The 22,228-nt window shown below is 41.6% G+C and overlaps 1 protein-coding gene across 7 annotated transcripts in view; it reads right to left on the bottom strand.

Moving 5' to 3' along the window:
- SULF1 (sulfatase 1) overlaps window positions 1–22,228 on the bottom strand; it is a 172,333-nt gene that overhangs the window by 49,198 nt on the left and 100,907 nt on the right. For 5 of the 7 annotated variants that reach the window (XM_066266275.1, XM_066266280.1, XM_066266276.1 and 2 more), the window contains 3 exons: window positions 15,300–15,539; window positions 5,582–5,733; window positions 3,085–3,254 (listed from right to left, as the gene is read on the bottom strand). In XM_066266275.1, the coding sequence (XP_066122372.1) occupies window positions 3,085–3,254; window positions 5,582–5,733; window positions 15,300–15,539 (562 nt within the window). Of the gene's footprint in view, window positions 1–3,084; window positions 3,255–5,581; window positions 5,734–15,299; window positions 15,540–22,228 lie in introns of those variants that run through there. The other 2 variants (XM_066266278.1, XM_066266279.1) reach the window with 2 other exon arrangements.

Here is a 22,228-nt window from a genome sequence, read left to right as displayed (position 1 = left end):
AATTCACTCAAATCCTTACTATTCTGCTTGTTTCCCTTTCTAGCTTTAACCCCCCCCCACTTTCCTTACACCCTTTTCTCTACTTCCTAGGTCACATCTTAGATTGCCTCACATGGTGACCATTTGTCCGAGCCACATTCTCTTCCTGAAGTAATCAACTCAGTCTGTAGAATCAGCTGTAGGAATTGTATCCTCCCTTTGAGGCCCACTTTGAATGCGTTCTGGTCCATGAAATTTTTCTGGTCCCCCAAAAAGATGTGAACACTTCCTCTTCAAAACTTCCATAACACCCTGAATGCCTCCTCGAGGTCTTAACAGTTCTGGTCCTGCTGGTAATGTGGCTACCGGGACACTTGCCTGTACTCCCCCTAGAACAGGGAGCGAGGGCAAACTAGTTCTGCAAAGGACCAGATAGTAAATATTTTAAGCACTGCAGGCTACACAGTACTTGCCACGATGACTCAGCTCTGATGTTGTTCTGTGAAAGCAGCTATAGACAATATCTAAATGAATGGGTATGGCCATGTTTCAATAAAACTTTACTAACAAAAACTCTTGTCAAGCTGGAATTGGTCCCAGTGTGCCAACCCCTATTCTAGCTTATTGGTTCTCCAATGTCAACAGCTGTGTCTTCCTCATGTCTACTTTCTATGCAGCATGGTGTCATAGGTGGCACTCATAAATATTGGAGAATCTGAATAAAATTTTTAATTGCTGGAATCAGAAGTACTTTTTTAGCTATTACTGAGGCCCTGGGAACTCTGCAGCTTCCTCTCTTCCTACAACTGTTGTCTATGCTTGACACTGAGCTGCCAGACTGAACCCCTTGACCTGAGGCTGATTTTTCCACAAAACCCATTTTGCCAACCCTTCTTCCTCAAATCCTAGAAAACACTGGTCAAATTGACTGTTGTAGAAAGTCACCTTAGCAAGATAACCTGGAGTTGTTATCTTTGAATATATGTATCCTGATTTATTGATGTCGCCCCATTAAAAATAAAATTATTAAAAAAAAAAAGAAGAAGAAAAAAAAAGAAAGTCATCTTAGGCCGGGAATCTGCTTATGCAACTGAGGAAGCTACACAGGTGATTTCTGACTCAAAACAAAAGGGGAAGTGGGTCGTAGCGCAGGAAGGAGCTTGCAAAGTCCATTTTCTTTCACTGAGTCAGCTGGATACTAGCTTTGTAAGTGATCTATAGTGGAGAGGCACTGGTTACTCATGGGCTTCACTCATGAGTTTAGCTGCATGGTTATATGTAGGGTTGATCTTCAGAGGTTTGCATATCTGTCCATGGGGCCAATTCCAAAACATGGGGCCTCCCCAAGGCCCTATTCCCTAGGGGTCGGGCACCCTTGTTTACTCATTGATGATATTTTATGCGTTAAAACACTCAATTCTCTGAGTTCTTGGGCATGCTCAGTAGGTTATGGACCCTGGCTCCATATGAATTGTTAGTTTTTGTCCTCAGTCAGCTCTGACCTCCTTCTTTCTTTCTAAATCACGTGATACATAGAAATGATCTATAGCCTACTACCAGGAGTCATCAGTCTATTAATTATAATCAGAAACAAAATAAGAACATAACCATGTTTCCAGAAATGTGTAATGACCAGCAACTAGAGTGCCTTCAGTAGTTACTTCTCTCTCTCCATAGGAAGTACAGCTGACCTTTGAACAACAAGGTTTAAACTGCATCAGTCCGGCTTGACCTGTGGTGGCGCAGTGGATCAAGCGTCGACCTGGAACGCTGAGGTCACCGGTTCAAAACCCTGGGCTTGCCTGGTCAAGGCATGTATGGGAGTTGATGCTTCCTGCTCCTCCTTCTTTCTCTCTCTCTCTCTCTCTCTCTCTCTCTCTCTCCTCTCTCAAAGATGAATAAATAAATAAAAATAATTAAAAAAAATAATAATAAACTGCATCAGTCCACTTACAGAGTAGGTGCACAGTTGGTCTATCTCTGGGCGTGCACCATGGATTCAACCAACTGTGGATTGGGAATCCGTGGATATGGAGGGCTGACTATATGCATTGTTCTATCCCAATGTATGCCAGGGACTTGAGCATCCACACATTTTGGTATACACGGGGTAGGGGGGTGTCCTGGAACCTTGTAGAAAGCAAGAGTCTACTGTAGTTAGACTTTTGGAGAATCAGAACTTCCACACAGATTTTCAATTACAAGGGGCTCGGCACCCCTAAGCCCACAGGTCAACTATACATCTCATCCATTTACTTCTTGTCTGGGATCATGGCTAGAAAATCAATGTGGATAAAAAGGGATGATATTTAAGCACTGCTAGATTAAGACTCAATTTGGGAGCTTTAGGAATAAAACATATATCGATTCCTGTTCCCAATCTCTCTGAGGACTGAACTTTTCAGCAGACCCAGAGCCAGCTGCTCTGTGTGGAAGACTGTATATTATTACAATGCGTAAGAAGAAAATGTGTCAACAGAGTAAAAAAATCACATTCTTTGCTGCCAAAACACCCAGACTTGTCCACTCTTGGCTAGTGAGACGTGTCAGCATAATACAGCTCTCTGCTCTCTGTCTAGTCCCTAGTCTTTGAGCCTCCCTAACCCCTCCTCTTGAAAAGAAATGCCAGGTTACTTTAAAGACATGACCTGGGCAGGCCTCTTGGGCAAGCCCCCTCCAGCTGCTTTCTGGAACAATCTTAATTGCACGTCTGCAGCAAAGCTGCCAGTTTTCTCCCAGAAAATGAATCGTGTTTCAGTCGCCAGACCAGGGTTGCCACTCAGCTGCTATGAAAAGCAAACCGTGTGATCATTATTATTATGAGGTGATACTCATGAATCTTAAGACAACCAAATTGATAAAAATCGCCCCATTCACTCTGTGTACTCCTCTTTTTTTTCCTTTGAGCTACTCACAAATACTAGAAATGTGATTCCTAATCAGACCACTTAGACAAGGCCCTGGGTTTCAGGCCCGTTCTGTGGTGACCCAGCCAACACTGGTGTCCCTGCCATGTGGAAGGAAATTGGGTGAGGAGAGAAGCAGGGTGGGGAACAAAGGAGAGGCCCATGTTCAGCAGGTCCCAGATCCGATGGCATTACTCACATGTGTTGGGAAGCATTGGGGTACAGTTTTGAAAACTGTGGGGCCGAGTCCTCGGGGCCGTGGGGCGCAGCGTGACTGATCACCATCATAATGGGCCTATGGGGATACATTCTCTTAGACATTTTGAAGTAATTAATGCTCTCGTTAGTGATTAAGTCTGTGAAGTAGTCCTGAAACATACATTCGACACAAAACAGAAATTACAAAAGGTGACAGTCATCAGATCACATTTGAATACTGCTTTCCTCAGAAGCAACTCACTGAATGACCAGGTAAGGTCTAAAGCCGGAAGGAACACTGGACTTCTCAGGGCAGCAAAACACCTTCCCCAGAAAAATCAGTTGCCAGTGACTTTCTAGGGTTGCTAGCGTGGTAACACGCAAGAAATGTAGTTTAAGTAATATGCAACTTAGCAATTAGGAAAGAAAAAAGTCAAGTCCTGTTTGCCCAAGATAATGATCAGATCTGGCAACCCAAATACTAGAGCACAGGAAACACCGGATACATATTTCATTCTCAGATTTTGTTGATGTAATCCATTGACAAAAAATTTAATTACTTCAAGGGCAGGAAACACCCACGCCCACAACACATTCACAGTTGCAGAACACACACACACACACACACACACACACACACAAACACACAAATGCAGAAAAAGATCTTTCCTTTAAATTAAAAATTCACCTGTGGGAATTATACAATAATTGCTAGAGAAAACCTTGGCCAAAATCGGGGTGCCCAGGGAAAAACCAAAACGTTTTATTTGTTACTTTACTTGAAGCACTAAATATGGGAAGCAGTTGATTTCCTGCAGATTATCCTCTGTTAACGGCACAATTAAAATGATATAGTTGCTGGGATTCGAGCCTGACTTGTTAATAAAGTGACTTAAGCTGCAGTGCAAGGGGTTGGGGTAAATCTCTGAAGGGGAGGGAAGAAATGGGATGCAAAGGAAAGAAAAGGCAAAAACTTAAATTAAACCACCTGCCTCTCTGTGTGTCAATGGCCCAAAGCTCCAGCATAAACGGCAGAAAGCGCCCCACAGTGTGGCAGAGGCTTCCAGGCATGACTAATCACATGTAGATTTAAGGACCCAAACAGCTGCAAAAGCAGTGCCCAAGGGACAAAAATCTGTGACTCAGTCAGTGTTAGGACAAGTCCACAGACTATCATCTTCTTCCATGGGAGTGTCTGTCTCATCCCTTTCCCCACTAAAAGAAGATACATACTTTTTTTGGACACAGTGTCTTTGACACTTAATCAACTGTGGTAATGGGCTAGTTCTGCTGATTTAGTCTTTGGAGGGACTCTTGATTACTCTGCTCTTCTCGGGACCACAGGGGTAGAAAGGTTAATAGCTTGAATAAGGAGCATGAAAAAGCATCCCCATAGATAAAAAATGATGGTGGTGACAATCAATGCACTTTGTAGGACACACAACTCAAATCTGCCTCCAAGGTCTCTACCAGCTCTCAACTTTGATGAGTCTGGAAACCTATTAGCAATGTCTGTGAATTAATTTGCATTCATTGTTTTCTGAAGGGTATGAGAGGAGACTTACACCTTATTTTCCACCAAGTCCCCTGTGCTCAAATCAGGTCAAGCATAAGGACAGCAATGTGCCCAAATTAAATCAAGTTCCCTCTTTCTCTTTCTACCAGCGGCTCTTTGCAATGATCTGTGCTAGACAGAGCAGGTTCTCGGCTTCTTTTAGGTAAATGAGGATAAGATGAGTATGACTGGAAGGGAAGAAGAAGGCTTTTTAGGCTAATTAGTGGGCTAAATGCACAGATATTTTCCCCTTCACTCCTGTGATCTGAAAGTTGTTTTATTTACATTGGCAATTGCAGAACCCTTGGGAATTTTAAAGTCTAATCTAGGATCCATTTGTTAGAGAGCCCTGGGGCATGTCAATTCCAGTTTCCACGAAGTGGTTTGGAAATCCCAGGATTGACAGCTTTAGAGATACTTGGGGACTACAGCCGCCATGGGGCAGGTGTCCTTGTCTCCTAAGTTTGGTCAAACAGGAGTATAAGGGAGGAGTGGGAGTTCCTAACTTTTGATTATTCCACTTGTCTGCTCTTATTCTTAATCTAAATCTGAAGACAAATTTACTTTAATCCCAATGAAAAGCAAAACAGTACAATATGAACATTTGCAATGAACATTTGATTATGTGATCACATCCTCTGGGGTGTGGGAGAGAAACCAAAAATTTTCACAAGTCAGGGTGGAGGCATCTATGATTTTCTTGATGATGCTTTCATCAAAGGCTGATTGCCTTGTGTTCTAATGAGGGGAAAACATCAATATATGGAGTCAGTGGTCCTTGAGAGCCTTTTCTTGCCTGGAGTTTAAAATTACCTTAAAATTTCTCATTTGAACATTGTGAGAACATAGAAAGCCAATCTGTGGATAGGTTAATTTGCTGAAAATGGCTGTTCCCCATTATGCACAAAGTAAATGGATGCAGTGTAAAAGTGCTGAAAATTACCTTTGCATAATCAAATCCATGCTTTTCTTTGATGCCATTGCGACAAACAGTGTAATTATAGAAACGAGAATTCTTGATTAATCCAAGCCATTCTCGCCACCCAGGAGGGATGTAGCTGCCATTATATTCATTGAGGTATTTTCCAAAAAAGGCTGCAATGGAGGAAAAATGGATTATTTTTTCATATGAAATGATTAATCATAAATAAATGTATAAATGCATAAATATGAAATGTTGGCTTGAAAAAGAGAATGTAGAACAAAAGTTAACCTAGGTAAAGTGGATGCCAAAATAATGTTACTGTGATACTCCAATCCTTTGGCAAAGTGACACAGACACATTTACCTTCTGAATAAATAAAAGCAGCCCCCAAGTACATGAATTGTAATTCAATAAAATCACTACAATTATCATGGTACTCTGAATGAGCTATTCTTGGGATTTTACTGGGATCTGGATGAGCTATTCTTAGGATTTTATTGGGATCCCAGCAGAACGTACCCTTTTGTGAAGTTGATGCAACAATCGAGAAGCAGCCAGTGTGAGATTTGGAATGCTACCCCTGGGCACCCATGGATTGGAGAAATGAAAGTTCAGCTTTTGTGATAAGTTTTTTAACTTACTGTTGGAGAGCTGTGAATTACATAAACACTACTAAAAAGCTTGTCTTTCTTTTTGCACATCCAGAGAATAAAGATTTCCCAAACCAAGGGACCATGGTCATCTTTGTTTTTATGGGACGTGGTCGGGGTGTTTATGTGTCTTATACTTTATGTCATCTGTGGTTACATTATGTGTATTTTACAAATGTGTATATCTAACTCTTCATAAGCGAAAACTCTGGCATCATAGAGCTGCTATGTAGATGACTAATTTTCATAGAATATAGTCATAGAATATAATCAAAATATATGTACCATCCATACTCCACTGCTCACTGAAAAGGCCACTGGAAGGCCTTCACATTGTAACTGCGGCACGTCACATCCAAGAAAGAAACTGGGCAACAAGGCTTACTGATCCTTTCAGAGGCAAACCATGATATGGTCCTCTGCCGAAGATCATGCTCAGAAGAGGGCTGGGGGACAGTAAGGAAGGTTGGAATTTCAGGAACAAAAGGGGTTTGATCATGAAGGTGGATGCCTTCTAACTAGCAGAAGGTAGCTGTAGCGTATTGTTGGTATACTTCTGAGAGAGAAAGACATACCCTTTGTAATTATTGTAATTACACCAGGAAAACAGGTATACACAAGCACTACACAGGCTAAATCTAAATGTTTGAGTACCCTATTACACATATACATAGTCTTCCCTCAAGAATGAAGGACTAGATAGAGAACATTCTATTTTACATATGTATATATAGGAATACATATATATATGTGTAGAGGTGTATACACACACATCTGTATCTGTACATACATACACACATGCATGCCAGTTTCACTGTTTCTGATTTTTGGAAGGCTTCCATCTGTAATTTAGGGAGAAGACCATGTCCTCTGTCAAAGGCAGTTCCTGGCTTCAATAAGCAGGTTTTACAGATGCCTCCACTTACAAACGTGTGGAAAGGTAGTTTCTGGGTGACTGGCTTGGATGATGAAATGGATCTAGGATCTAGGAACTTCACTAGTTTTGCTCTTAAAGCACACATTTCTGAACCTTAAACTTATCCACTGTACATCATTCCCATGCCTTTAAGGCATAGCTATCCACTCTGGTTTCATCTTTGATAGACAAGTACCCGTAGGACATCTCCATCTGAATGTTTTACTTGCCCCATAGTGCAGTTATCAAAATAGTGCTAATCATTTTCCCTCCCAAGTTTACTTCTCAGCTATCTTTTAATGAGCCTGCTGGGTGACCAGGCTTGGCAACTGAGACCCTCCGCTGATTTCTCCTGCACCTTGCCTAGCAGTCACCCCCACCTGTCGCTTCTACCTGGGTATCGCTCTCAAACCTGGTCTCCTCTGATTACGTGATACCCCCACAGATGCCCAGTCACCTGGCCGGCTTTCCTTGCTGGACTCCAGGCCCTTCCACGCTCACTGCCACCTTCCTGAGGACCAGCTTTGGTCATATCACCCTCTTCTCACAATCTCTAGATGGACCCTTGTCACCTGCAGGATCCAGTTTAGTTTCAGAGAGTGCTAACCATGCCTTCCTTGGGTCAGAACAAAGTTGCTCTCTCTCCAAGCCCCTCTGTGTTTCTCTGTCCGTGTCCTTCTCCCCAGCTCTGGTGCTCGGGTGTCCACCACTCTACCTCCATCCGAGCTGCCTCTTCACTCCCTCTCTCTGTCCCAAGGCCAAGCGTATGCCACGTCATTCCTGGTTTTTTTGCCCTGATCTCACAGCAATTTGTGTCTGCGGCTCTCATGATACCTTCCCTTCCTTCCTAGTGGTAGAGTCATGTTCACACGGAAGCCTACACCTCCTTAGACTGTACCGTGTCTGTGGGCAAACACTGCCATTGTCTCGTCTCTGTGCCCCCCCCGCATCCTTGCACATCTATAGTATAAGGGCTACATAAATTTTGTTTCTTGAACTGGGGTTCATGGACCCCCATGTATTCAGGGGTTTAACAGACTTGTTAACTTTTGTGTTTTCACTTGAATTATAATGCTTATGCTGATTTGGTCTAATTATTTTCATAGACTAGAGCTTCTGAGCTGCTGAAGTTGGTATTTCTCAGATTTTTTTTTTTTGAAAGGTTGACTCCAGTCTAAGGAATGTGGCAACATTTACTTATTTGTTGAATGGGTGTTTATCTGCTGAATCTGTGAAGGAGTGCATGAATCCAGCTGTCCCTCAGCCGAGCCCTACTGTTTGAAGAGTCTGCCAGGGCCCTGGAGCAGCTCCACAGGCGTAGGACGGTGTCACAGGCTCTCCTTACGTCAGCTGTGACTCAGGATTTCCCTCCGAGCTGACTCTGTGCAGCAGGAATTTTTCTAATGAGGGGTTCTTGTCTTCAGACACTAACCACCTTTTACCCAGAACCACAAGATAAGTTTCCTTTTCTGACAAAAGCAACATGGCTTAGAGTCACAGGGTGCTGACCAGCACCACACCCCAACAACGCTACTCCAGAGGGCGTCTGTTTCCAGCAAGCATACACTTTAGTAACCTCAGGCCCAGCTCTCTGCTTTGCCTGCCCTCATCCCTGAGGGTTTATTCCATTTTTCTCTCCGTTTGTTTTCAAAGAAGTAAAAGAGCACAGTGGGGTTGGGATCTATGCCCTGGAGCCAACCTGCTTGGGTTCCTACTTGCTCTGTTGGGTGACTAGAGGCAAGTTACTTACCTCACTCTACCTCTGATTCCCTTTCCTAAAACCATGAAGATGATAATAACAATAGTGGTAGGATTGTTGTCAGGATTAAATGAGATAATACATACATAAAGTGCTTAACACAGTGCCTGGCACACAACAAGGGCTTTTTAAGTGCTGCTACTGCTCTAGTTATTAGCATCACCATTATCTTTATCCTTTCAAACTCTGTGTTCTGGTTTGAAATAATTTACCATTCTGTAGCGCAAGGACTCTCGCCCTCGAGTTCTGCACTCCTGCATTTGTAAACATTTCTTGAGAGGTTACAATATTTCTCCTTCCCTATCTGAAGTATCTTGTAGCAACAAATTCCTCTTTGGCTTCCATTCTCCAGCTTGATTAGTTTTAAAAGTTTTCCTGCCACTGGTAGTTTTATTTTTTGTTTTTTTCCTCTCAAGGCAGCCGCCAAGCCCTTCCTTCATTGTTTTCCCTGTGAGGTTATTTTGCACTGTTTTCTACTCATCGCCATGGCTATTCCCTTCCCTTTCATCCTGCCCTTATAAACTAGCTCTGCAAGTCTCTTTACAGCGCTTGCTATTCACGTCAGAACTCCCTCCAGGTTTTCGGTGTCTTTGTGTTAATGGGGTGTAAAGAATGTACTCAGTTTTCCAGATGTGCCCTCACCCATCACGCTTGTTCCAAGAGGAGACCAGGACCTCATGAGTCACAAAGTGACACCCTGGCCGGCGCTGGCAGCTTCAAGTGACTCTTGGCTTTTCTTGTTGCCTCCTGACACTGAGACTCATTTGTAATCACCCCTGGCCTCTTTCAACATGACGCTTCCTGGTAGCGATCTGCAATTGATTATCCGGGCTTCTAATTATTTTCCTCCAGATGTACGGAATCTCTCTCTCCCCAAAGTGAATTTCACTTTCTTGCCCCTATTGCCATTATATTATGTGTGGTTTGAAGTTGGCATTGGCCATGCAACTGAACTTACTAGTGTATTATCTGCATTCATCACTAACATGCCACCACCCCGTCCTTCTGCATCATTTTCTCTGGGACGCCCTGCACACATCCCTGCACAGCTGTTTGAGAAGGTGGTGGTGGGGTTAAGTGTCAGGAGAAAGATCACAAAGCCCTGCCGATAATTATTTTTGACTTTAGGCCAAGCTACACTTTCCAGGACCATCTGTATCATCACACACAGAAAAGTTTTCCTTGACTATTTGAAGTAAAGGCATATTTTTTTAGAGTCAGCAATAGTAACTAGGCAAAAGATTTCAGATGTTGTGGAGAAGTTAACTTTTATGGAATATAACAAATGATATATTAACTGAGATTTTACTTTAGATCATTGATGGATTTGGGTCACAGGACTTCACGGGTTATAACTAAAAATATACATAATTATAAACCAAGTAAAAATGATGATTTCTTCTTAGGTTAACTTGTATACATGAGTGTGGTTTCTCCAGTTAGATTGTATATCTAATGAAGACAGGAATCTTATTTTATATCTCTTCAGATTCCAGTGCCTAGTGTATGTCTAAGCATGCAGAGGCTCAAGAAACAGGTACTGTGGTATGCTATACCTTATGTTGATGTACTTATTGAAAATCTGTAATATGTAACTTTTAAAATAATATTAGTATGTCTTATTTTAAGTGGACTCTGCATTAAAAAAATTCCATATTAGAGAATAAATATTTTTGCCACAGGTAACATAAATTTTATAATACAAAAAGACATAGAAACAGAATATTGGCTAATTTGTCTAAATTGCTTTGTTACAAAGAATACTCAACAAAATGATTTATTGCAGATTTCTCTTAAATATTTCTCCCTCCACTCCAGTGATATGTAGAATTAGCAAGTCTAAAATTAAATTCACATGCGATTATCACGTATTGTGTGTTCTGGTTATAATTTGAACACAAAAATTTTTAAATAAATCAATATAATAATTATAGTGTTTAAGATAAGATTACAGTACAATGTTGGATAGGAAAGAGAACTTAGGAATCATTCTAGTCAAATCTCTGCATTTAATCGGTTGGAAAACTGGCCTCTTTACAAGTTCTTAAAACAAATGGAAGGCAGAGCTAGGATGTGACTCCAGGTGCCCTCAGCTGGTTTGGATGTTTGCTAACACTCTGAAATGTGGATTAGCACCTTTACCTTAAACTCTGCCAGGTTTCGCAGGCATGGCTATACCCTCACAAGAAATTTAAAGTAAAAAATATTTTGAGCATAGAGTCAGGCAGGATATTCAATTTTTATGATAGATAATCCAATGTCGTCCCCAGCTCACTTGTCAGAACATAAAATGCAATAGACATGTTACTGTATTTTCCCTTTCTCGAACACTTAAGCTGTGTTGGACTCATATTTTCCATGAGTAAGTTTAGAAAAATTTTGGCTATAGCCAGTCCAAACATATGCCTCCATTCTGAGAAAAAAAAATCATGTCATACAATGGTAGATATAATATTGGATCAATTCAATTCATTTACATCCATGTATTCTGGATTCCTCCCAAAATAAGCCTCTTAGTAATTTGTCTTCTCTGAGCTGTTCTTCATAAATCTGATAGCTACTCTGTGCTTTTCTCTCAATGGATATTTATGTATAATACATGTCAGTTTCCTTAATTATTTTTCTTAGGTTCTCAGCTAAGTGTTCCAAATAATGTATTAATTATTAAGAAAACAATAAAATCTTTATTACATTGACTCTTCTCTGACTAGTCTAGTGACTCATAAATAATTATGCTAGTTTAATACTCACTCGCCAATTCTCTTAATTTCCTAAGAAATTATGGCGCCTGTCATCTCAGTATACTTGTTTGTTTTTGAATGTGTCACTGTCTCTGGTTAGATCAATGACTACTGTCACAAAGACAGCTTTACTTCCTAATTGTCTCAGACACTTTAACATGTTCCCATCAAAGATGAATTTAAACTCTGTAGATCTCTATCACTGTCATTTATTTATTTATTTTTAATTTTTATTGATTTGAGAGAAAGGAAAAAAAGGAGAGAGAGAATGAGAGAGATTGATTTATTGTTTCAGTCATTTATGAATTCATTGGTTGCTCCTTGTATGTGCCCTGACTGGGGATAGAACAGGCAACCTTAGCATACCAGGGTCACATCTTAACCAACTGAGCTAACCAGCCAGGGCCTCTATCACTGCCATTTTAGTCTTCCATCTACAATTTTTCTGATTTACTAATGGACACATCAAAATTTATTTTCTGCACTAAGTATTTGGATAAGTCTTTGTTACCCTACAAAAATTATTTTACTTTGTAGTATGACTCACTATAAATTCCATTATTACCTAAGTGTCTATAGACCCCTGAGGAGAAGGTTGGCTTCAGAATCTTAGTTTCCAAGAACAAATCTCCCTAAATAAGACAACTGAATGAAGTGGGCCTGCTGAGCTGAACAATAGATCAGACACTTGTCATGTGCAAGGCCTTATGATGTGCAATTGCATCCTAGACCCACCGTATGAGGTTAGGGTAGCACACTGGAAAGATCCCTGAAGACCAAGGTCCTGACGCCTGGTTTTCCCATTAGAACATTAGATGTGTCACTTCAGCAAGTCACCTTAATCTTGTGGGTCTAAGTTTGCTCATCTGAAAATAAGGGAACTGCACTAAATTATCTATGAATTTCATTCAAACTCTTGCGATCCATTGTCGGATGAATACAACACAGCCTAATCCTAACAGGTACCGGAATGCACAGCACTTCTTAGAAAACCCTGAGCTGGTTTCCTCTTGGTGACCCAGTGCACTTTGCCATAGATGGTGTTTCCATTTTTGCTTTTGCCATCAGGAAGCTTATTTTCAAGTAGGCAGCCTTTCTCTACATCTCCTAGGCATGCATGTTGTATACCAGTCTTTGCCTTGACTTTAATTATTTCTCTTCATTTCCATTTGCCGGGGTCCTTATTGCGCTGTGTCCTATTATGTTTTATGTGTGTCTGTAAGGCACTTTGGAGTGAGGCACGACAGTAACACATGCAAAGAAATAAGACAATGAGAAGAGGAGAGGCTTTGGAATCGGGTGGACTGGATTGATTCTATCACCGACTAGCCTGCGTTCTTAGATAATTAATTCTCTTGAGTAACCGTTTACATGGGCAAATATTTTCTCTCAAGGTTTTGGTAAGAATTAGGTGGGACAACTTAGCTAACATGCCTGGCAGAGAGTAGCTAATTCCCTCCCCCCATTTTTCCCACTCCATCTTCAGTTTTATTGAAACATAACCAACAATCAAAAATTGTATATATTGAATAATAAAGGTATACAACATAATGGCCCAATATACATAAACATTGTGAAGTATTCACCATCGCCAATCAACATATCCATCACCTCACATCTTTACCATTTTCCTTTTCTCCTCTTTGTGGTGAGAACACCAGAGCTACCCTTTCAGCAAATTTCAAGTACACAATACAATACTGTCAATGATGTCACATTGCTGTAGACCATGCCTCCAAAACTTATTCATCCTCTTTCCCCCTTTCTTGGTTTAGCCCTGAAATAATTTCACAAACGCTAGTTGACCGCTCTTGGTCCCTGAGTCATCCCACATCCCCGTTTGTCATGAACATCATCCACTACACTCTGCCTATGGTGGGAGTCCCAACCCTTCAAGCTGCAGGTCCACTGTTAGGGATTAAATTATGAGGAGTCTGCAAGTTGAAAGGCCTGATCTCACACAATGCTTTCCAGGAACAAAACAAAATTGTGTGGTTAAAACCAGGAACCAGGTGTTAGGGGACCACTGCTCATTTTGCTTCTGTGCCGGTCACACTATTTTTGAAATCTCCACTTCAGTTATAAAACAGAGCCAAGTACATTTGCTGTCTATAAACCCTGTAGGGATGCCTGATGGATTTGCAAATTGCTTTAGAGCTCTCAGATGAAAGGTGCTATAAATTTAAATCACTTATGTGAGAAAACACACTCAGGATAAGGCACTCTTAGTAAGCTAGTTTCTTTCCTGAACATAAGTAAACACCCCTGGGATTCATGGGAGGAGCTGTGAGTGGCTATCTTGAGATGTCTGTAAATGACAGTGCTGTCATATTCACAATGAATATTTTCATCCATAAATAACAAGTATTAAGTGTCCACAGGGCACTCTGCAGAGAAGCACATGGGTATATGTTTCCTGAGATCAGTGGGAAAGAGTAATCTTTTTTTTTGAAGAGTTTAACTGAATACATTTATCTGAAATCCTTTACTTTTACATGTTTGGAATAGCGAAACCATAATATAATTTTCAACGAGTCTCAATGATGACATCATGAATTCTTACGAAGAAGTCCAGGGGGTCCTGAAAAGTTTATTTTGCATTGCAGCCTCTCCAGAAACATCCTGTTTCCTTTCATGAAGAAACACTGAGAGCATCTAACCTGGAGAATAAAGGCTTTGGCAGGGGGTGGGGGACAAACTTGCTAGAGGAGCCTTGCTTCTTTGTTAGAAGGACTGGCATGATGGTTTTGAACACTCTTGAAAGAGGTCCCCAATTTTCAAATGACCAGCTCACTCAAACCTTTCTCTTGCCCTATGTGGGTTGAACGATAATAGAAAGTATAGCAATGGCTTTCTTTCTTGGAAGATGGAGGTAAATATCTGAGACCTAAAAATGGCCACAACTTAAACTAAAGAAACTAAATCTTACTGAATTATGAATGAATAAATACATACATCAATAAGGTACACATAATTGGTTTATTCATTCAGTGATTTATTCATTCAATAACTGATTGATAATGTATTGCAGTGATTTTCAACCTTTTTTTTTTCATGGCACAAACACACACTAATTACTAAGGTCAGTGTCCCTGACTAAATACAACCATTTTCATCTCATGGCACAAATAAATTAATTACTAAAGAAGAAGAGGTCAGGGCCCCTTTTTCTTTAGTAATTAGTTTATGAGTGCATGAGAAACAAAGGTTGAAAATCACTGATCTATTGTGTCCCAGACCGTAGGGGAGGGGCTAAGCAGTGGATGGTTTCTTTCTGAAATAATCAGTAGAGATTTACCAATGTCTAGGACAAGCCTCAAGCTGTGCCATGATCCCTTGAGATTCGGGAGATAAAGAGGCACCTGGGATGAAAACTCATGTGTGGTTGGTTCTCCTGAAAAGTTTCAATCGCTGGGTGCTCTGATGTATAAAATACTGTCATAACATGTTTATTGAGACTCATTCTGACTTTTCTCTAAGGGATCTCTGATTGGTACATCCTTCAGAGTGACAAAGTGAGGAACAGGGAGGACACTGATATGAAAGAGAACAGCCTAAATATCTCCATTTAGGAACGTAATGGAACCTCATCTATTTCATTACGCAGTGCATGTTGGTGTGTCTAAGTTGTTTTATTACAGCATCATAAGCCAGAAAGTCTACCCTTTACCTGTTCTGTAGCCAGTGCTGTTAAGGTAGACAGCAAAAGTCCGAGGTTCGTGCATCGCCTGCCAAGAGGGGGAAGAGCAGTTCTCGTTGTTAGTGTAGACATTGTGGTTGTGCACATACTTCCCAGTGAGCATGGAGGACCTGGACGGGCAGCACATGGGTGTGGTCACAAAGGCATTGGTGAAGGTGGCCCCCCCGTGTTCCATAATCTTTCTCGTCTTGTTCATGACTTGCAGGGACCCTGAAAGGCACAATTCCAGGGTTGTTTAGCACAGGGTACCACACAAACAGCCGTTTGTGTCTTGTCACTCAGTGGCTCTGTTCCCTTGCTTTATTAATTTCCTTCCCTTGGCTTGAAGAAGACTATAATTTGACCAGCTCTCATTTCCAGAACAAAATGAAAACATTTGGGACCCTACCATCTCAAGTATTTTGTAGAATAATAAACACACTTCAGCTTCTCCTCTCTTTAATCACAAAGGGGAAAAATGCAGGCTAATCTGATAATTAAAGCTAGAATTCTAGATACAGAGCAGATTCAAAGGCCAGCCGCCCTTTGAAGATTACAGTGAACAATAGCCTGCTACAAAGAGCATCAACCCGCCCAGCCCACCACACATGCACAGAGCTAGTAACATTGCAGAGATGACTACATATAGTGTTTTAATCATGTGAAATAAAAGAAAACGTTTTTTCTACTATGTAGAAGTTCAAAATGCCTGCAGTTAATTAAATTTAAAAAACCCCAAAACTTCAATGTAACTTGGTATGCTCTAGCAAACTCACCAAATGCCTGCTAGTTTGCCTATGAGGATGGCACTACAGTTTATATTTTCACCTGTTTATATGTAATTTTAAAAGACAAGTTGTCTGCTTGTGAAAGAACTATGATTCTATTGCACTCAAAAGTATTTGTATGGTAGAAAAATCTTCTGTTTTAACTGTAAAAGATGAAATGGTAATGTAAGATTGCTGAGGAAAAAAAAATTCTACTTTGATTACTCTATCCAGCCACACACTGCAGCTGAAACACATCCAAATACTGCAGAAAAAAGCACAGGCCCGAATTCAATAGTCTTTTCAGGACTTGTCAAGAAATGCACTACAGAGCAACCCAGCCAAGCCCATTGCATTTGAATCCTGGAGCCTCACATTTCCAACAGGTCCCACTTTTTCCAAAGAAAGGAGGAAAGTCTATGTAGTTTTCCAGCAAGGAAGGAAATCGTAATGCAAACCAGGCGAGTATTCACAGCAGAAGAGAAGCGTGCCACCATCCAGAGAGCCACAGTTTGCCTGACTGTTTCACACACTAGCTTCCACCATGCACACAAAACATATGCAAACAGTAGGGCTTCTAATTGGGTCTCGTTAGTGTTTCCTAAAATATGCTTCACTTAGGAGGATCTTAACTGCTTTTTCCTCTGAGGGCGTCTTCAGGGTTTCCTGCAACCTTTTTGTAATTAGTGAATTAACATGTTGTGAGCACCCGTTTCATGCTGAACATTCTGTCAGTTTTGCCCTCTGGACTGGTCCCCAAGTGTAGAATTAACAAAAGAAATGAAAAATTCTCTGCTGCCTTTGGTCTTCAGTAGTAAGCTACCTAGACAAGATCCTACATATAAAATTCCTTGCAACCTTACATATAAAAATATTTGCAAAGCAACAAACACATAAGAGTGTGGACACAGCAGCGGCAGTGCCTCTGAGGTTAGAGTGGACTTGGTGTGAATGTTTAGCAAAGGTTCTGAAACAAGAGTTGAGGACAAACAAAGAAAGTGGGAAAATGTGCGAGGATGAAGTAGACAGTTGGGAGAATGGGGAGGATGCTGAGAAGTGGAGTGATGAGTACACCACACTGATTTCCTGGAATCGAAAAGAATATGGGAATCCTCTTGAAATGTGGGAGGCAGAGTTAGCAAAGAGCTTGGAGGCTGGGTAGAGATATTTGGATTGGATCGAATAGACAAAATAAAGGCAGAGTAGATTCCTTGCCAAAGGCATGAACAACACAGTTAGAAAAAAGTCTTTGAGAAGTGTTGCTGTGGCAATGTGGCAATGGAGGCACGTGCAGAAGAAGGAATAGGCTGGTCCATCAAGAGTACAGCCAAGAGGTCGCTTAAGCCACAGGGTGTAAGAGCCTGAACTGGAATTGTGTCGCTAAAAGAAAGCCACTCTACAAAGCAGAGCCAAGAGCTTTTGTAATGCAGCAGAAGGCTACAATTTGACGAATACCTCAAAGTTTGCAGCATGAAAAGGAAAGACAAAATAATTGTTTCACTGTTGGTCAAAAAATAACTAAAAAGAAATATGCCCTGTGGATCAAAGAAGTTCATTTTAGAAACAGTGCATTTTGTATTTGTGTGGGTTGATCCCGCAGAAAAAAGCATCCGGGAGATGAATAGATGACAAGAGACATGGGCATGGGAGAGAGTGGCAGGTACATGCTGAAGTCTAGCACTTAGGCCCCTCTCCTCTTCAGATATTCGCAGTGCTTACTCACTGTAATATCCTGCATTTTGGAAAAAACTCAGCAAACAATGCTGATGAATTTTCATTGCCTAATAATCAATCTCTTTATTGCCAAGCATGATCTCTCAGAGTTTCCTTTATGAGACTAGCTGAATTCAAAATTTCAAAACCATGCAGCTGGAAGCCATCTTTCAAGGTCCCGAATCACAAAACTACAATCTCCTGTTTATAGACTCATTGGACTACATAGACGGGACAGTAGGTGGGAATCTGATCACACCAAATTATATGAAAACAGACTTAAACCCTAGCCTAATCACATCTCTGGAATTGCCCCAGTCAGCACTCGCCTCATTCTAAGTATCACTTTTTTTCTTAATTCACTGAACTGATTGTGTTGAGGTCCTTATCATTCCCTGCCAATGCTCTGCTTCCAACTAGTCCCCATGTCAATGAATCGATGAAGACATTTGGTTCCTGCTGTCATTGTGACCAACACCACTCCATCATTGGTGTTCCTGAAAGTGGGCATCTGGTTTGGAACTTCTCTGTAAAGAGGAGATTGAGACAATCCTTCCTAAACTTTAAACATTACCTGGAGAACACGTTACATCATAGAATTCTAGGCCCATCTGAAGATAAAGACTTAGTGAGACCAGGGAAGGGCCCAAGAACTTGCCTTTTTAACAAGCTTCCTGTCCAGGGACCACATTTGGAGAAGGTTGGACAGAAAATCAGGGAAGCCTAGAGCTGAAAGAGACTTTAGTGGCTGCCTTGTTCGAAGTGACCTAAGTGGCTTCAACCATTTCCAAGGCTCTAAGATGCTGTAGATAGAAAAGGAAAACACTGATTTTTCACTCTTAGATTCTCTAAGTGCTGCACATACATCAACTCATTTCATCATGAACACAACTCTTTGTAGTGGTACTGTATTTATTATTCCCTAATTATGAACATTAAGACTGAGGTGTAGAGGCTTAAATGATGTGTGTAGGGCCACACAGAGCCAAGATACAAGTAAAGGCAGCCTAGTCTAAAGACCATCTCTTCAGCTCCACAGAGGCTGAGCACTGGCTGTGACACTGATGTTTTCAAGATAGAGAATGGAAATGATGTCTGCCTGTAGTCACTATGCCTTCCTTTCTGTAGTCTTGTATTTTGCTTCACCCAGCCTCACAGGAGGAATGCTAACAGGCACAATGCCTGCCTCCTGCTCTCCTGAGGGCCAGAGGGATCTCAGCGGAGTAGGCCCAGGTGAAGGGTGAGTGGGCTGATGATGGGTCTGTCCACAGTAGTGACAGCCAAGCCATACTGCTGTTGAACACAGCCTCTGATCTCAGGGGATTCCCTGGCTAGCCACAGATGGTGGAGTGCAGAAATCACACCTCTTCCCTCTGCTGAGCTAGCATGCACTGGCAAGGTAGCACAAAGCACGTTTTTATGGCTGTGCAATGATCGATGTTGGTCAACAACACTGCCTTGCTCTGCATCTACTGCCATGTGATGGCACCTTTGATTTTTCATTGGGAAACACAACCACAAACTGTTCTGTAGTAAAACTCATCATTATGAGAGGAGTGGATGGCACAATGTTGTTTTATTGTTGGAAAGGCAATGATGTCTTCTGCTTTAAGCTGAAGCTCCTCCCTTCTCTGGGTTTCAGGCCTTTGGTGCCTGACATGCAAATCATGCTGGTTCTTAGTTATCATAACAATTATTTCATAGGAATTGATATGAAACTTAAGATGGAAGACACATAACAATACTCCCACAGCAGGGCTTCGAAGGTTAAGAATGAGAAGAGAAAGAAGCCTGGATTTGAACTTGTGGGGCAATATCTGGATTTTGTTGCAGGTCAACTTGAACACGTCCTTTACCCTCTTTTTATTTGTGTTTCTCATCTTTAAAATGGAGCTAATTAATAACCGTTGCCTTGCCTCATTCACAGCACTGATGAGAAACCAGTGGCACAGGGCCCTGATTTCACTCTCTGCTCACTTCAACCCCACGGTTAGTTCTCTCCTGCCTCTCTCTCATCTCCCTCTCTCAATCTCGTCTCACTTCCAAAAGCTAGATAAGAGCAGAAAGGTTATCATAGACTGAGTATGTCCCCGATAATTCCTTTGTTGACACCTAAGGCCCCAAGTGATGGTAGCAGGAGAAAAGGCCTTTGGGAGTTGATTTGGTCATGAGGATGGAGCCCGCATGAATGAGATTAGTGTCCTTCTCAAAAAAAGACAGCAGAGAGCTCCTTTGCGCTTCTGCCATGTGAGGACACAGTGAAAAGACAGACATTTATGAACAGAAAATGGGTCATCACCAGACACAGAATCTGCTAGCACCTTGATCTGGGGTTTCCCAGCCTCCAGATATAGGAAATAAACATATATTTTGTATTAGCCACTAAGCCACCCAGTCTATAAAATGCAGTTTGTTATAGCAGCCCAAATGGATTTAGACAGAAGTCAACTACTTTTTCTATTGTTTAAGACTTAAAATGTTAATTCTGGCTTACAGTTAAAAATATCAGTTCTCTTCCACGCTACACAAACTGCCCTTCCCCCTTAGGCAAGAAGCCTGACTTCATTATCCTTTGAAGATGTCCTGTGAGGAGGAAACTTGACAGGGATCAATAAAGGGACTGGCATTAAGTCCAGCAGCTGGCAGAGGGGCACTGCTGACGGGCTGGCATGAGGGCAGGGAAGGTCCAGGCCACAGCTGAGGCTCAGGTCTGCCAATAAAAGCTGTCCCAGCACGAGAGTTCCAGGTTGGCCTGGGGATGTCTGCCATTGCCCCTGCAGAGGTGGGGAGGCTGGGACAGAATTCGGCCGTGGACCAGGATGCTGCCAGGTCAAGAGCGACTGAGAGGGGAGAAGTGGCATTCTTCAGGAATCCTGTAAGAACCAGGTTTGCAAATGTGGTAGAGTCACAGGTCCATGCTCTAAAAGGAGTCCCTTGGATAGGCTAAGTGACAGGTTATAGAGGTGGGACAGAACCACAGCCGAAAATTTAAATTATTCTACACACTCCAACCTATTTATTCTCAGATCACCTGTGTGACAAATCTCAGACAGAAAATGTCCCACTAATCTGAATGCCTTTACCAAAATCACATGCAGAACTTGAATTACTTTATTCACACGTTAAACTTTACCACAAAGCATTACCTCTCCTGATTCAATTATCTTAGTATTTGATTATTCAATATTTTATCCTGTCAAACATTAAAATTTTCATTAAGCCTATTTATCATGTCTAGGAGAACTCACAAGAAAATCAGTAATAAAAATTGTCATCACCATCCCTTAAGGAAGTCCCAGGCATGTGGGATTCATATACCTCTGGCTTCCTAGAGCGACACATCCCCGTGTGGTTTGTAATGGCTCATGGCTTGTTGAGTGACAACAACAAGCAAATACGATTCACTGATTGTACAGGGTTGTTTTACACGTCATTGTTTTGTGACGAGGCAAGACCAATGCTTTCAACTCAGCACTGAGGACGTCACTGCTCTTCCTCATGCGGTACGAAACCTTATGCCATGACGTTTTTCATATTCGAAATGGTTTTATTGGTCTATTAAATATTTTGATTCTGAAAGCATGAGAAAAAAACACAACATAATAAAACAGTCCCCCTTCTCCTACCCTAACTAGGAAATTGGTGGAAGAAACCCCGACGCTACAGCTAAAACCAGAGGAGGAAAATCAAACTGGGGGGAGAAGGAGCAAGAAGCAGATAATAAATCTGTCTGGAATGGTTCCAGGTCACTAGAATTCATTATTTTTTCCCCCAAAGAGTAAAAGGCCATTAAAAGTGGAGACTGGATTCTTAAGGGGCTGGAAATTAAATGTCTACGGAGCTAGACAAGGTAGGCTGGGGAAGGCAGCCAGGTGAAGGATAATCACAGGGCTTTTTGTCTTTGCCCATTTGCTAGAGATATGGTGTACAGAGCCCTTCCCTGACTACCAGGAAAACCACAATACGGGCATGAGGAGAAAGGGACACTGCTCCTTGGTCTCCGTGTCAGGAGTGATGGCGAGTGGCGGGACTGTGACGGCCTGCAGAGGACATGCCCCGCTTAAGTGGAGCGGCTTCCACTCCCCTTCAAGCATCTAACAGGTGGCTGCCTCATGGGAAGGCAAGCCCTTATTCATTTGAATTAAAAAAAAATAGAAATTTGGATTTCTAAAACACATAAAATCACCTGATTTTTCAAATGTTGCCTTAAAAAATTTAACAAAAATAATACTGTTGCCTTGATCTTAAAAAGTATGCTGATCAAGTAAAATACATTTATGGGCTAGCTCTGCACTGTGGATCCCATTTGTGACCTCTGCTTTAAAGAAACAGTATTTCCAGGTACCCATGGTTTCTCAGTTTCACCGTGAGCTAAAAGAAGCGTTGGTGGGGTCAGCATTTCTAAGATCAATCTCCTAAGAATATAGGGGTGGGCAAAAG

Source organism: Saccopteryx bilineata, chromosome 3, assembly GCF_036850765.1.
Source record: "Saccopteryx bilineata isolate mSacBil1 chromosome 3, mSacBil1_pri_phased_curated, whole genome shotgun sequence".
In the NCBI taxonomy this organism is placed as follows: Eukaryota; Metazoa; Chordata; class Mammalia; order Chiroptera; family Emballonuridae; genus Saccopteryx; species Saccopteryx bilineata.
The sequence above is the reverse complement of the archived record's forward strand: the minus strand, read 5'-3'. Positions and strand labels throughout refer to the sequence as shown.